Genomic DNA, 15,036 nt, shown 5'->3' with positions numbered 1-15,036 from the left:
CTTTGAGGAATACTTTGTGTACCCTCATGGCTTGTTCCAGCTCTATGGCGCCTCCTGGTGGAGGTACATTGATGACGTGTTTGGCGTGTGGGGGGGTGACGTTGGTAGCCTATTGTCCTTTGTTGAAGATCTTAACAATTCTGTCAATGGATTAAAATTCACTTTAAATATGAGTGAAATTGGAATTGAGTTCCTAGACACCTATGTATACTTTAAGGATGGTTTCTTAAAAACAGATATCCATACAAAAGATACAGATAAGAACAACATATTGAAATATGGAAGTCACCATCCAGATAGTATCTTCAGGGCCATTCCAAAGAGCCAATTTTTAAGGGTTAAACGCATAGTGTCTGAGGAGAATAGATGCAAGCAAAGGTTGGAGGAGATGGCTGACAAATTTATCAATAGAGGGTATCCAATATCACTAATTAAGGAACAACTAGATGTAGTTAACAATAAAGAATTACCTAAAAGGTACAAAAGCAAAGAAACAGATCGTCTAGTGTTTGTAACACAGTTCAATGAATTTAGTCAGAAGATCAATGGTATTTTAAGAAAGCATTGGCACATCCTAAGGGACTGTAACCCTCAAGTGAATGAGTTTAAAGAAAATTTTATGACAGCATACAGAAGAAATAGAAGTATCAAAGATAGCCTTGTACATTCAGATATAGGCAGTAACAGATTGAACATACAGAAGACTATAGGCCCTAGGAGAGATGGATGTTATCCCTGTTTGAACTGCAGTAACTGCAGTTCAATGATTAAAGGCGAATATTTCTCTCACCCCACAAATGGTAGAAAATACAAAATTAATAAATATCTTACTTGCAGGTCATGTTACTGTATTTATTTGATCAAGTGTCCATGTGGTCTGATCTATTTGGGCGAGACCTGTAGAGAGGTAAGGGAGAGGATAACAGAACATAAGTCCAATATTAGATGTAAGAACAAAGAGGCTCCTGTATCCTCTCACTTCCTCTCTATGGGTCATAACATCAGCCAGCTCAGATTCCAAATAATTGAACAGATTGAGAGACCAAGGAGGGGGGGTAATAGAGAACATATACTAAAAACAAGAGAGATGTTTTGGATATACAAATTGGAAAGCTTAATACCTAAGGGTATGAACAAAGAATTCGATTGGAGTTTGTTTTACTAAATATTTGTTTTTCCTAAAACATCTCTATGAATATGTAAATCTTCCCTTTCTAATGGGCTGAGTATCATGATACCTGCATTTCTTTAATCTAAAATAATTTTCTAACAACCCCTTTTAATGGGCTGAGTAAAATTGAAGGGAGATTTTTTTGGAAAAAGTTTTTTTTGGAAAAAATTTTTTTTACAAAAATTATCTTTACACATAAAAAGACTAAAGAGAAAAGTAAAAGATTATTTTCAAAATAGGCCTACAGTGTTCAAATTGACAGTAATCCATATAATCTTTAGCAGCAATTTTTTGAAATCAACTCTAAAATGAAAGAGTCCAAATTAACATTTAAATAACAAGTAAACAGCAATGGCATATCTGCATATTGTGCGTAAGATTTCTTCTATTTTAATTTTGTACATATGATTTTATCTATTAACATTGTTTGATACTTAAACCTTTTCAATGTGACTATTCAGAATGCTTTTTTTCAATAGGAATATATATGTTAGATGGCCACAAGATGGCAGTGATACAATAATGAGTAGTCACATGACAACAGGTGAACAATTGACCAGGTGTAAAGTATTTAAATGATGAATCAGTGTATGTTCAGTATACATGACTAAGGACCTATAGCAGGTCTGAAACGTTGTATGTTTGTCAAAAGACCCTATATGAAGAAATAAAGGTTTTTTAACTATTGGTGGCTGGAACAAATCTTTTTTGCTACTTGAAGTATTTGCAGGATAAGGCAGATCCTGGGTTCCGTGCCCCACAAGCCACATATCTGTTGGTGCTGTTTTCCACACTTTGCTTTGAGCTCTTCAAGCTCCTCCGTTTGAGCCTATGCATTCATTGGACATTAAATTGCTTTCTTGGAAAGTTTTGTTCCTTTTGGCCATCTCTTCTGCCAGAAGAGTTTCTGAATTATCTGCTCTTTCTTGTGAGTCTCCTTTTCTGATTTTTCATCAGGATAAGGCGGTGTTGCGAACTTCTTTTGAATTTTTACCTAAAGTTGTGAATTCCAACAACATTAGTAGAGAGATTGTGGTTCCTTCATTATGTCCTAATCCTAAGAATTCTAAGGAGAAATTGTTGCATTCTTTGGATGTTGTTAGAGCTTTGAAATATTATGTTGAAGCTACTAAGTCTTTCCGAAAGACTTTTAGTCTATTTGTTATCTTTTCCGGTTCTAGAAAAGGCCAGAAAGCTTCTGCCGTTTCTTTGGCATCTTGGTTGAAATCTTTAATTCATCTTGCCTATGTTGAGTCGGGTAAAACTCCGCCTCAGAGGATTACAGCTCATTCTACTAGGTCAGTTTCTACTTCCTGGGCGTTTAGGAATGAAGCTTCGGTTGATCAGATTTGCAAAGCGGCAACTTGGTCCTCTTTGCATACTTTTACCAAATTCTACCATTTTGATGTATTTTCTTCTTCTGAAGCAGTTTTTGGTAGAAAAGTACTTCAGGCAGCGGTTTCAGTTTGAATCTTCTGCTTATGTTTTTCATTAAACTTTATTTTGGGTGTGGATTATTTTCAGCAGGAATTGGCTGTCTTTATTTTATCCCTCCCTCTCTAGTGACTCTTGTGTGGAAAGATCCACATCTTGGGTAATCATTATCCCATACGTCACTAGCTCATGGACTCTTGCTAATTACATGAAAGAAAACATAATTTATGTAAGAACTTTCCTGATAAATTCATTTCTTTCATATTAGCAAGAGTCCATGAGGCCCGCCCTTTTTTTGTGGTGGTTATGATTTTGTATAAAGCACAATTATTCCAATTCCTTATTTTATATGCTTTCGCACTTTTTTATCACCCCACTTCTTGGCTATTCGTTAAACTGAATTGTGGGTGTGGTGAGGGGTGTATTTATAGGCATTTTGAGGTTTGGGAAACTTTGCCCCTCCTGGTAGGAATGTATATCCCATACGTCACTAGCTCATGGACTCTTGCTAATATGAAAGAAATGAATTTATCAGGTAAGTTCTTACATAAATTATGTTTTTTTTTATTTGATCGCATTTGGCGGTGAAATGGTGGCATAAAATATACCAAAATGGGCCTAGATCAATACTTTGGGATGTCTTCTAAAAATATATATATACATGTTAAAGGATATTCAGGGATTCCTGACAGATATCAGTGTCCCAATGTAACTAGCGCTAATTTTGAAAAAAAAGTGGTTTGGAAATAGCAAAGTGCTACTTGTATTTATGGCCCTATAACTTGCAAAAAAAGCAAAGAACATGTGAACATTGGGTATTTCTAAACTCAGGACAAAATTTAGACGCTATTTAGCATTGGTGTTTTTTGGTGGTTGTAGATGTGCAACAGATTTTGGGGGTCAAAGTTTGAAAAAATTGTGTTTTTTCCATTTTTTCCTCATATTTTATAATTTTTTTTAATAGTAAATTATAAGATATGATGAAAATAATGGTATCTTTAGAAAGTCCATTTAATGGCGAGAAAAACGGTATATAATATGTGTGGGTACAGTAAATGAGTAAGAGGAAAATTACAGCTAAACACATACACCGCAGAAATGTAAAAATAGCCTTGGTCCCAAACGGTCAACAAATGGAAAAGTGCTCTGGTCACTAAGGGGTTAAAGGGATATTAAACTGCTGTGCACAGCTGCAAAATAAAAGTAAGTACTCACCATGTTATTGCATTTCATCCTGTTCCTGCAGCTCTTTACAAATCAGTTCTCCTTTTTTTAATAGGTTAAAGGTGGCAGATACTGAAGCTCCGTCTCTTATTGGGGGCTGCCATCTTGGAGCTCAGGTATTCTAACAGCCTGTGAAAGAAACTGTGCGCACACTCAGATATGTAATATTGCCTATTTTTTTTTACAGCTGTAAAATGTGCTTCAGGTTAGTGTGCATGAATCCATGCCAGAGCTGTACATTTCTACATTATTTTTTTTACAGTTACAAAAAATCTATTTTAAAAAGCAGTCAACAATAATATAGAGCAATGCAGCCACAGGAAAAATGTACATCCCCTGCTTTGTATCATGCACCCTAACCTGAAGCACATTATACAGCTGTAAAAAAAAGTGCATAATATCACTGATCTGTTAAGCTGGGCATAATCTGTACACACTATGTCACGGGTTGTGAGAATACCTGAGCTACAGGATGGCTGCCACCAGTACAAAGTGGCAACGCTTCTGCACCTTTAAGCTATTAAAACAGGAGAACAGATTTGAAAAAAACAAACCGGATGAAATGCATTAATATAGTGAGTAATAACCATTCTAGGGTATTTGTATCCAACAGTTAAATGTCACTTTTAAACATTTGAATTGTTGCACTGTTTCAAATAAAGCACGTTTGATATCTTTAGAAAAGTGTTTAGCTATATCAAGTAAAGTGAAAACACCATTTTTTTTCCTTAGGGACCTATATTTTTTTTAAAGTGTTGTTTTTAACATAACTATTTGTCGTTAAATTATATTTGTACTAATTGGTGGTCGTTTTTAACTACTTTCCTTAGGGGACATTCCTAGTGGTTGTAAACTAATTCGGAATCGTTCAGACTGCAAGGATATTGATTGGACGACTTATACATGTGTACTAGGGTTCCAGGTTTTTGGTTAGTAAATCTTCACTTTCAAAATTTCTATTCTTTCTAATTTATTTCAGATGTACTGTGATAAAGAAGGGTATAACAAGATGCAAGATATTTTTTAAATTAAACCTATTTGCCTTCTGATATTGCTTAAATTAAAGCTTTTGATCTTTATCATTTAGTTGTATAATTATAATGTTTTTTATTTTACTTCAAAGTAAAAAGAATGTTAAATATTTGATTTAATTGAAATTTTATGATTTTAGGAGTGTGGCCAGAAGGATCCGATGGAACAGACATAAATGCCTTAGTACGGTCACATAACAGGAAAGTAATTGCTGTTGCTGATGACTTTTGCAAAGTTCATCTATTTCAGTATCCATGCTCTAAGCCAAAGGTAATTGATATTTATATAGAAGTGCTGGTGCTTGTTATTGTTTCAGCAGTAATATTAAAGATTTAGTTTTAAGTTTGTATAGGTACATATTCCCGAATCCAGAATTTCAAAATCCAAATTTATTCTGAAATTTTTAAAAAAAATACTATTATCAAAAAATACAGTTTCTGATTGTACTATGTATACAAAATAATTATACATGCAACCTAAAGGTAGTTTATATAACTTCTAAGTTATGTTATGACATTATTGCCTAAATGACATTTACACTTGGTTCTGTCCCCTCTCCAAACTTTCCCATAATCCAAACTATTCAGAAATCCAAACCTCTTTTCCAAGCAGTTTGGATAAAGGTTATATTTCAGCAAATTGTAACATGCCAAATTTGAAATACAGATTAGTTGTATAAAGCCTTAGTATAAAAAAAAATCAAGCAGCTACACCACTGGGGCAGTAATAATGTCCTGAAGTCAGTGTGATCAAATTTAAATAGTATAGGAAATATTTTCCATCTGTGTAAAATTGTTACTGTATGATTTATGTTGTGCTTTTTCTAATGTGGAGGACTCTGCAGTTTGTACAGTCTCATAACTCAGACTAAATGGAGTAGTAGCAGCTGATACATTTATTACCCAGCTTAAGAGTATCTAATTCATTGACCTTTGAAGGCTTAGTTGGCTTTACTCAGAGAAGATTCTGCAAACCACACATGTACCGCAGTTGGCAATTCAACCAAAATGAGCCGGCTCACCTTTAGCTCCAGTTCTCACAATGGTATTAAATTATTCATCATTTATATAATAGTAAATCATACAAGTAACCGACATCGGGTACTATAACGTTATGGACTTACTAGAAATAGCACAGCAAGAGAATACTAATAAACTGTTTGTATGACACTGGATTCATGAGTGAATGCTTTCAAACTGAATTCTCTGATGTGTGTTTTTTTTTTTTAATTTGTTTTGCTTTTTCAGTCTTTAAAACCTAGTATTTCTACCTTTTTTATATTACAATTATATTTTATCACTATTGTTTTTGAAAGATAAGCATCTATTTTCTAGGGATGCTGTTTTCTTTCCTAAGATATGGTGAGTCCACGACATCCTCAATTACTGTTGGGAAGATTACTGCAAAGAGCACTACAGAAAAGCTGATAAGTATCACTTCCCTTCCCATAAACCCCAGTCATTCTCTTTGCCTCTGTCAATGGAGGAGGTGAAGTTCTGGTGTCTAAAGAAAATTGGATTTCTTTTGCTACAAGCAAGTTTTTTGTGTCTAGCCGTACTCCACGTTAGTCTCTTCAGTAGGGCAGTGGTGGCTTTAAAGCAGTTAGGAACTTGTAAGGTGGGCCTTACTGCGTTTTCCTAACATGTTTGCTGCCAGTGATATAGAAAGCCAGAGTAGGTTTACCCTGTTCTTCCTTTTCCTACAGGCCTCTGTGAGGAGCATGTGTCCTTTTTTCATGCTTGGTAAGCTGTCTACAGGTAAGTGCACATAGACGTTTTCTGCATTAGCAAATTTGGGACTATATAATCCTTGGATAAGGATTGAATTTAGGCATGGGGCAGGGACGATTATGCATGTGTATGGAGACGGAATTAACCCCTTTATGAGCTAAAGGGTTAAAAAAAAATAAAAAAAATTATGGCTCTTTATTTTCCCTGTTTTTTTTTACTTTCATTAAACTTCCTTGAGGGAATTTAATTGTAAGTCACACTGTTGTGTGTTACTACTGGTTATTTTAATAGGATGGTTCCTGATGATTTGCTCAGTATTTTTATTTAGACTGTTAGTGCACTTTTTATCTTAAGCTACGCAGCTCTATGGGCTTGTTACTCCGTATCTAGCAGAGCACCACTGTTTATGTTTCTTTAAGTAGTTACATAGCATTAGGGATGCAGTGTCAGTCTCAAAGTTTCCCAGCAATGTGTATGTTAAATTTGCGGCACAACAGGGAAACGTTTTCTGTGCAGAGCTCGGAAAGTGACGTAGCATTTTAAGATGAAGCGCAATGTATCTTTCTTTGCGCTCCTAGGATTTTGTCTTCTCTCCAGATAGGTCTGGAGAAGGGATGGCTAGTCAGTACTCTGAAAAGTCAGATTTCTGCATTATCCGCTTTGTTACATCAAACGTCTTGCGGATGTGCCAGGTGTTCAATCCTTTTTCAGGCTCTGGTCAGAATCAGGCCTGTGTTTAAATCTGTTGCTCCTCATTGGAGCCTTGACCTTGTTTTTCAAGTTTTGTAGTTAGCTCTGTTTGAGCCTTTGCATTCCATAGATATAAAGTAATATTTTGGAAAGTTTTGTTTCTTTTTGCTATCTCTTTTGCTCGGAAAGTTTCGGAACTCTCAGCTTTGCAGTATGATTTGCCTTATCTTAACTTTCATGCGGATAAGGCAGTTCTTCGTTCGAAGTTGGGTTTTTCTTCCTAAAGTGGTTTCAGATAGAATTATTAATCAGGAACTTATTGTTCTTTCTCTGTGTCCGAATCCTCCTTCTCATAAGGAACATTTTTTGCACAACTTGGATGTTGTGCATGCTCTTAAAATCTACCTAAAGGCGACTAAGGATTTTCGTCAGTCTTCTGCCCTGTTCTTCAGAAAACGTAAGGGTCAGAAAGTTACTGCTTCTTCTCTTTCTTATGTTTGAAGTATAATTAATTTTGCTTATGAGACTGCTGGTCAGCAGCCTCCTGAGAGAATTATAACTCTTTCCATGAGGAATGTTTCCTCTTCTTGGGCCTTCAACAATGAAGCCTTTGTGGACCAGTTTTGCAAGGCTGCAACTTGGTCTCCTCTGATTCTTTTTCTGAATTTTCAAATTTGATACTTTTTCCTCAGCTGAGTTTTCTTTTGGGAGAAAGGTTCTTTAAGCGGTGGTGCCTTCTGTTTAGGTCTGCCTGTCTTGTTCTCCCTCCCTAGTCATCTGTGTCCTCTAGCTTGGGTATTGGTTCCCAACAGTAATTGAGGACATTGTGGACTCACCATATCTTAGGAAACAAAATTTATGCTTACCTGATTTATTTCCAAATACAGTGATTCCAGGACCCCACCCTTTTTATTAAGACAGTTATTTTTGACTAAACGTCAGGCACCTTTACACCTTTGTATTATTCCTTTTTCTATTTCCCTTCGATCGAATGACTGGGGTTTGTAGGACGGGAAGTAATACTTAACAGCTTTGCTGTGGTGCTCTTTGCCTCCTGCTGGCCAGGAGTGATATTTCCAACAGTTATTGAGGACGTCATGGACTCACCATATCCTGAAAGAAAGACATTTATCAGGTAAGCATAAATTTCATTTTTGAGCATGCAAAGGTGAATGGTGAAACATACAACAGTGTTCACTCCAGGACCCTTTTAACTGGTGCTTCACCTGACTGATTTTACTGAATACAAGGATAAAGTTTTAACAAATATTAAAGGGACACTAAAACCAATTTTTTTCTTTTGTGATTCAGATAGAGCATGCAATTTTAAGCAACTTTCTAATTTACTCCTATTATCAAATTGTCTTCATTCTCTTGGTATTTTTATTTGAAAAGCAAGAATGTAAGTTTAGATGCCGGACCATTTTTGGTGAACAACCTGGGTTCTTGCTGATTTGTGGATAAATTCACCCACCATTAAACAAGTGCTGTCCAGAGGTCTGAACCAAAAAAAGCTTAGATGCCTTCTTTTTCAAATAAAGATAGCACAAGAACAAAGAAAAATGATCATATGAGTAAATTAGAAAGTTGCTTAAAATTGCATTCCATAGATATAAAGTAATATTTTGGAAGGTTTTCTTTCTTTTTGCCATCTCTTTTGCTCGGAAATTTTCGGAACTCTCGGCTTTGCAGTATGATCTGCCTCATCTTAACTTTCATGCGGATAAGGCAGTTCTTCGTACGAAGTTGGGTTTTTCTTCCTAAAGTGGTTTCAGATAGAATTATTAATCAGGAACTTATTGTTCTTTCTCTGTGTCTGAACCCTCCTCATAAGGAACATTTGTTGCACAACCTAGATGTTGTGCATGCTCTTAAAATCTACCTAAAGGCGACTAAGGATTTTCGCCAGTCTTCTGCCCTGTTCTTCAGAAAACGTAAGGGTCAGAAAGTTACTGCTTCTTCTCTTTCTTATGTTTGAAGTATAATTAATTTTGCTTATGAGACTGCTGGTCAGCAGCCTCCTGAGAGAATTATAACTCCATGAGGAATGTTTCCTCTTCTTGGGCCTGCAACAATGAAGCCTTTGTGGACCAGTTTTGCAAGGCTGCAACTTGGTCTCCTCTGATTCTTTTTCTGAATTTTCAAATTTGATACTTTTTCCTCAGCTGAGTTTTCTTTTGGGAGAAAGGTTCTTTAAGCGGTGGTGCCTTCTGTTTAGGTCTGCCTGTCTTGTTCTCCCTCCCTAGTCATCTGTGTCCTCTAGCTTGGGTATTGGATCCCAACAGTAATTGAGGAAGTTGTGGATTCACCATATCTTAGGAAACAAAACAAAATTTATGCTTACCTGATTTATTTCCAAATACAGTGATTCCAGGACCCCACCCTTTTTATTAAGACGGTTATTTTTGACTAATCGTCAGGCACCTTTACACCTTTGTATTATTCCTTTTTCTATTTCCCTTTGATCGAATGACTGGGGTTTGTGGGACAGGCAGTAATACTTAACAGTTTTGCTGTGGTGCTCTTTGTCTCCTGCTGGCCAGGAGTGATATTTCCAACAGTAATTGAGGATGTCATGGACTCACCATATCCTGAAAGAAAGAAATTTATCAGGTAAGCATAAATTTCTTTTTTTGAGCATGCAAAGGTGAATGGTGAAACATACAACAGTGTTCTCTCCAGGACCCTTTTAACTGGTGCTTCACCTGACTGATTTTACTGAATACAAGGATAACGTTTTAACAAATATTAAAGGGACACTAAACCCAAATTTTTTCTTTCGTGATTCAGATAGAGCATGCAATTTTTTTTTTTACATCTTTTATTTATTATCAGCAGGGATAACATTAGATTTCATAGTAACAAAGAGTTCATAACATAATATTTTTCTAAAAAGATAACATATGATAAGATATTAATTTCATATCAAATACATCAATTCGATAAATCAATAAGAAAGACAAAAAAAAAAAAAATTCTAATCTTGAACCGTTGATATGAGTTACTACTTAGTTCAATCTGACTAGATATAAGTCTGCTGGATTTTCCTTTTAAAATAACAAAAATAAACCAGAGAGATAATATTCCTGGAATGGATTAACTTAACTATTTCTTGTGTTAGATTGTTTGCTTTCCTTTTTCTTTTTCTCTTTTTCTCCTTTTACTTTTGAATGTATCAAATTATGTCCAGAGCTGAGGGGGAGAGGGAAGGGGGAAAAAAAAAAAAAAAAAAAAAAGAGGGGTTTGTTGTTCAGATAAGATAAATTAAGTTACCATATGTCTAATAACACAATTTCGGTATTCCGAAATGGATAGATTAGAGTATCAATCTCGCTAGGGGGGAATATCCTAATAAATCTTGACCACTTTCGAAAAAAACTAGTTATCTCTTGCTCCGAATTCAAGTTCGTTGCTAGTTGTTCAACTATACATTGTTTCCTAAGATAGTTTTTAATCTCTGTTATTGATGGTATAATATTGTGCTTCCAGTCCTTAAATAACAAATTTCTAGCTGCTAAAATGATTAGATTTATTATTCTTACTTCTTTTAAAGTTGGACTCTTATCTTTCAAGAAAATTATATCTATGCCTGTAAGCTTTAGAGGAGTTATTTTTAAGACTTTTTCTATCCAAAATTCTATTTTAAGCCAGAGTTGTTGCAGTTTAGGGCAAGACCATAATACATGAATTATGTCGGCCGCTGGTAATCTACATTTGGGGCAGCTATTAAAGTTTGTATTATGCCATTTATAACCTTTATCTGGGGAATAGTATGTTAAGTGTATGAGTTTCACATGGGACTCCCTCCAAGTCTCAGCTATTGTGGTCTCAAAAAGTAAGACTATAGAACGTAAAACCTGCTTCTTATGATCAATATTAATCATAAAGAGGTTTGTCCATTTTTGAGCTATTTGTTTGACGCACTCTTCACCCTTAAACCCTACCATATATGTGTACCATGGAGAGATAGAGGTAAGTCCGGCTTTAATCAGAACTGGCCAATTCCCTAACCTACCCCATGTCCAGTTCCACGGGAACTTATGAATTAATTGCGTTACGTAGTGTCTAACTTGCAGATATGTAAAAAAGTCACAATTATCCAAGCTATATTCTTGTTTTAAGTCTTCAAAGGATTTAATGTTCCCCGTCTCAAAATTAACCACTTGTCGTGCATAGTATATTCCCTGCCTCTTCCATTTCATCAGAATGGGTGAAGAAGTTCCTTCTTGGAATTCTGGATTACCAATAAGGGTTTGATGTTTAGGTATATCTGTGTTAATTCCAACTTTTGCTCCAATCTTTTTCCACGCCTTAATGATTATAGAGATTGTTTTAAACTTCTTTACTTGTTTAGGAATAGAGTTATAAGACAAGTGCAGCAAAGATAGTGGAATTAGAGGGAATATTATGTTTGCCTCAAGATCATTGTCTGTGAAATAATCTGCTTCTGCTATCCAGTCAGAAGCTATACGACCTAGAAAAACAAGATTATAGGAATGCAGATCAGAGAGTGCCAGTCCGGCATATTGTTTAGGGAAGGCTAGTTTTTGAAGTGAAATTCTAGGTTTTTTTGAATACCATATAAAACTTCTAAGAGTAGAATTAAATTTCTTTATATCATATATTTTAATCAGAACAGGAAGGTTCTGCAAGATATAGAGAATCTTAGGAAGGATAGTCATTTTGTAAAGAGCTATTCGCCCTGAGATGGAGAGTGGCAGATGTTGCCAATTCTTCATATAGCTCAGAGCTTGTTTTAATATAGGAGATATATTTAGAGAGTACCAATCTTTAGGATTATCTGATATTATGATTCCTAGATACCTAAAGGAACTTGTAACTAGTTTGTAAGGATGTTTTGTGCAGGAATCTTTCATTTTCCTCAGCCACAATAGTTCAGACTTTGTGTTGTTTATTTTATATCCTGAGCATCGACCGTATAAATCTACTATTTTATTAAATTTGGGAATATTTGACGATGTGTTTGAGATATATAGTAGCAGGTCATCGGCATATAGGGAGACCTTCACCTCTTTTTTATGAATTTTTATTCCCTCAATCTGATGTCTAACTTTCAGTGCAAGTGGTTCAATTGCTAGGTTGAATAATAGAGGTGAAAGAGGACATCCTTGACGGGTTCCTCTTTCCATTCTAATTGTATCTGATACATGCCCATTAATAACTAGACTCGTGGATGAATATAAACATATATTTTCCACCAGTTTATAAAATTTGTTATCAATTCCAAAGCGTTGTACGGCATCTAATAAGAACTCATGATTAACACGATCAAATGCCTTTTCGGCGTCTACCGCTAATATTGCGGCATCAGACTGTTCTTTCAATGTACTCTCTTTGACATTCTTAAAGTAGTCAATAATTAGAAGTAATTGCCTAATTTTTGCTGCTGAACTGCGGTTGCGAATAAAGCCCACTTGGTCTTTATGAATGACATCTGCTATCCCCTCTTGTAATCTTGCTGCTAAAATTGATGTGAATATCTTATAATCTGAGTTTAACAGTGCTATTGGTCTATATGAGTCCCTGTTCGCTGGATCTTTCCCAGGTTTAAGTAGAAAGATAGTATTAGATTCTAAAAATGTATTTGGTATTTGGACCTCGCCTGAGAAATATTGGTTAAAGAGTTTAGTTAAGTGGGGAATTAAGGTAGGTGCCATGATTTTATAAAAATCGTTAGGCATTGCGTCCGGACCTGGAGCTTTCTCAAGTTTTAATGATTGGATAGCTTTTGAGACTTCGAGCTCAGAAATGGGCCCATTTAATTTCTGGCTGAACTCAGATTTGAATTTCGTGATCTTTAAGTCTTTCCAGAACACATCCCTAGCCGACTTATCCATAGGTGTAGATGAATAAATTATTTTATAATGTTGGTAAAAAGATTCCAATATGTCTTCTGGGGCATTCAAATGACTATCCTTGATCTGTATTGATTCTATTGTTGGTGATTGTTTAAAGTTTTTTACTAGTTTAGATAGCAGCTTACCTGATTTATTTCCATATTTATATAGGTTCGCTTGATATTTTAGTTCTGATCGAATTGTTGAGGCTGTTAAGAAGGAATCCCGTTCTTTTTTCAATTTGGCATATCTAGTCCAGTTTTCTTCTGATTGAAAATTTAAAAATCTGTTATAAGCATTACTTACTGCTGCTGTTAGTTGCTTTTCCTTTAATCGAGAATTACGCTTGCCCCTCGCCATATAGGCGATGATTTCTCCCCTTAATACCGCTTTCGCTGTCTCCCAGACAACTGAGAAGTTAGATACTGATCCAATATTAAACTGAAAAAATTCTTCTAGTTTATTTTTTAGCCAATTACTGAATTTCGGATCGTTATTTAAATATTTTGGATAGAAAAAACGCGCTCTTCTTGTAGATAGATTATTTACTGGGATATCTAGCATCACAGGGGCGTGATCTGAGATACAAATTTCTGAAATGGTAGCTCTGGCTCCTCTTTGATATAAGCTATCATTTACTAGAATAAGATCAATTCTGGATAATGATTTAAATGCCTTTGAATAACATGTATAATTTTTTAAATCCGGGTTTTGGACCCGCCAGATATCTCTGACGGCTAGATTTTGAAAGATAGTGTTAAAAATTTTTGCTTCCAAGTTATCTTTTTTAGTTTTTTTTTGCGCAGTACCTCTTCTCAGTCTATCGAGGGGACATCGGGGTGCCATATTAAAATCACCTGCAACTATTACATAACCTTCTGCTACTTGAAGTAGTTGAGATTGGAGGGAGTCCCAGAATTCTGGTTTAATTGTGTTGGGGGCATATAAGTTGCATATTGTATATATAGATCCTGCTATTTTCAATTTTAGTATTAAATATCTGCTTTCTAAGTCTACTATTGTGAGTAGTTTGTCATATACTAATTTTTTTCCTAGTAAAATAGCTACCCCGTTTTTTCTATTGGAGGTCGGAGCGCAAATTACTTCTGACACCCATGTCGATTTAAGTTTCATGGATTCCTCTAGATTTAAATGTGTCTCTTGAATTAATGCTATTGATGTATTAATCCTTTGTAGGTGTGATAAAATCATTTTTCGTTTAATAGGGGATGTAATTCCCCCTATGTTCCATGTTGTGAGTCTAAGATTTTTACCCATCTAGTATATATTTATTGGTGTAAGTAGCAGATATGCAACAACAACAAAATAAAAGAAAAAAAAAAAAAAAAAAAATAAATAAAAATAAAATAAAAAATAAATAAATAAATAAGGAGAAAAAAGGAAAGAAACAAAGGTCTCCCTCAGCTCTGGAATTACAAAAAGTTTATCTATTATTAATATCATGGTGTAGATATGCAAGAATTTATTGATGGTATGGGAGAAAAAGAAACATAGAAAAAATTTATCTAAGCGATGGTTAAAACCCATGCTCTGCTAATTTTCTCTCTGCCTCGGCTACTGTTTGAAAAAAAAAAGTTTGACCTTCTACAGTTACCTTGAGCCTAGCAGGATAGATAACTGTGGCTTGCCAGCCGACCTTTAGCATTTTTCCACAGACTGGGGAGAGCTCCTTTCTCTTAGAAGATATCTCCATAGAGAAATCTTGAAATAACAATATCTTTGAGCCCTCATAGACCAAGAGCTGCTTTTTTCTGTAATATTGCATAAACAGCAATTTATCCTGATAATTTAAAAATTTTGCGATAATTGGTCTTGGTTTAGAGACATTTGGAGATCTCCCCAATCTGTGAACTCTCTCTATCAGAAAAGGCGTAGG

The 15,036-nt window shown here is 35.2% G+C and overlaps 1 protein-coding gene across 2 annotated transcripts in view; it reads left to right on the top strand.

Annotated features, from left to right (window-relative positions):
- Window positions 1–15,036, top strand: part of EML4 (EMAP like 4) — a 401,715-nt gene that overhangs the window by 359,811 nt on the left and 26,868 nt on the right. For both annotated transcript variants that reach the window (XM_053712326.1, XM_053712325.1), the window contains exons 20-21: window positions 4,660–4,758; window positions 5,001–5,131. In XM_053712326.1, coding sequence (XP_053568301.1) covers window positions 4,660–4,758; window positions 5,001–5,131 — 230 coding nt within the window. The remainder of the gene's footprint in view (window positions 1–4,659; window positions 4,759–5,000; window positions 5,132–15,036) is intronic.

The sequence above is a fragment of the Bombina bombina genome, chromosome 4, assembly GCF_027579735.1.
Source record: "Bombina bombina isolate aBomBom1 chromosome 4, aBomBom1.pri, whole genome shotgun sequence".
Lineage (NCBI taxonomy): Eukaryota > Metazoa > Chordata > Amphibia > Anura > Bombinatoridae > Bombina > Bombina bombina.
This window is presented reverse-complemented; position numbering and strand designations above follow the sequence as displayed.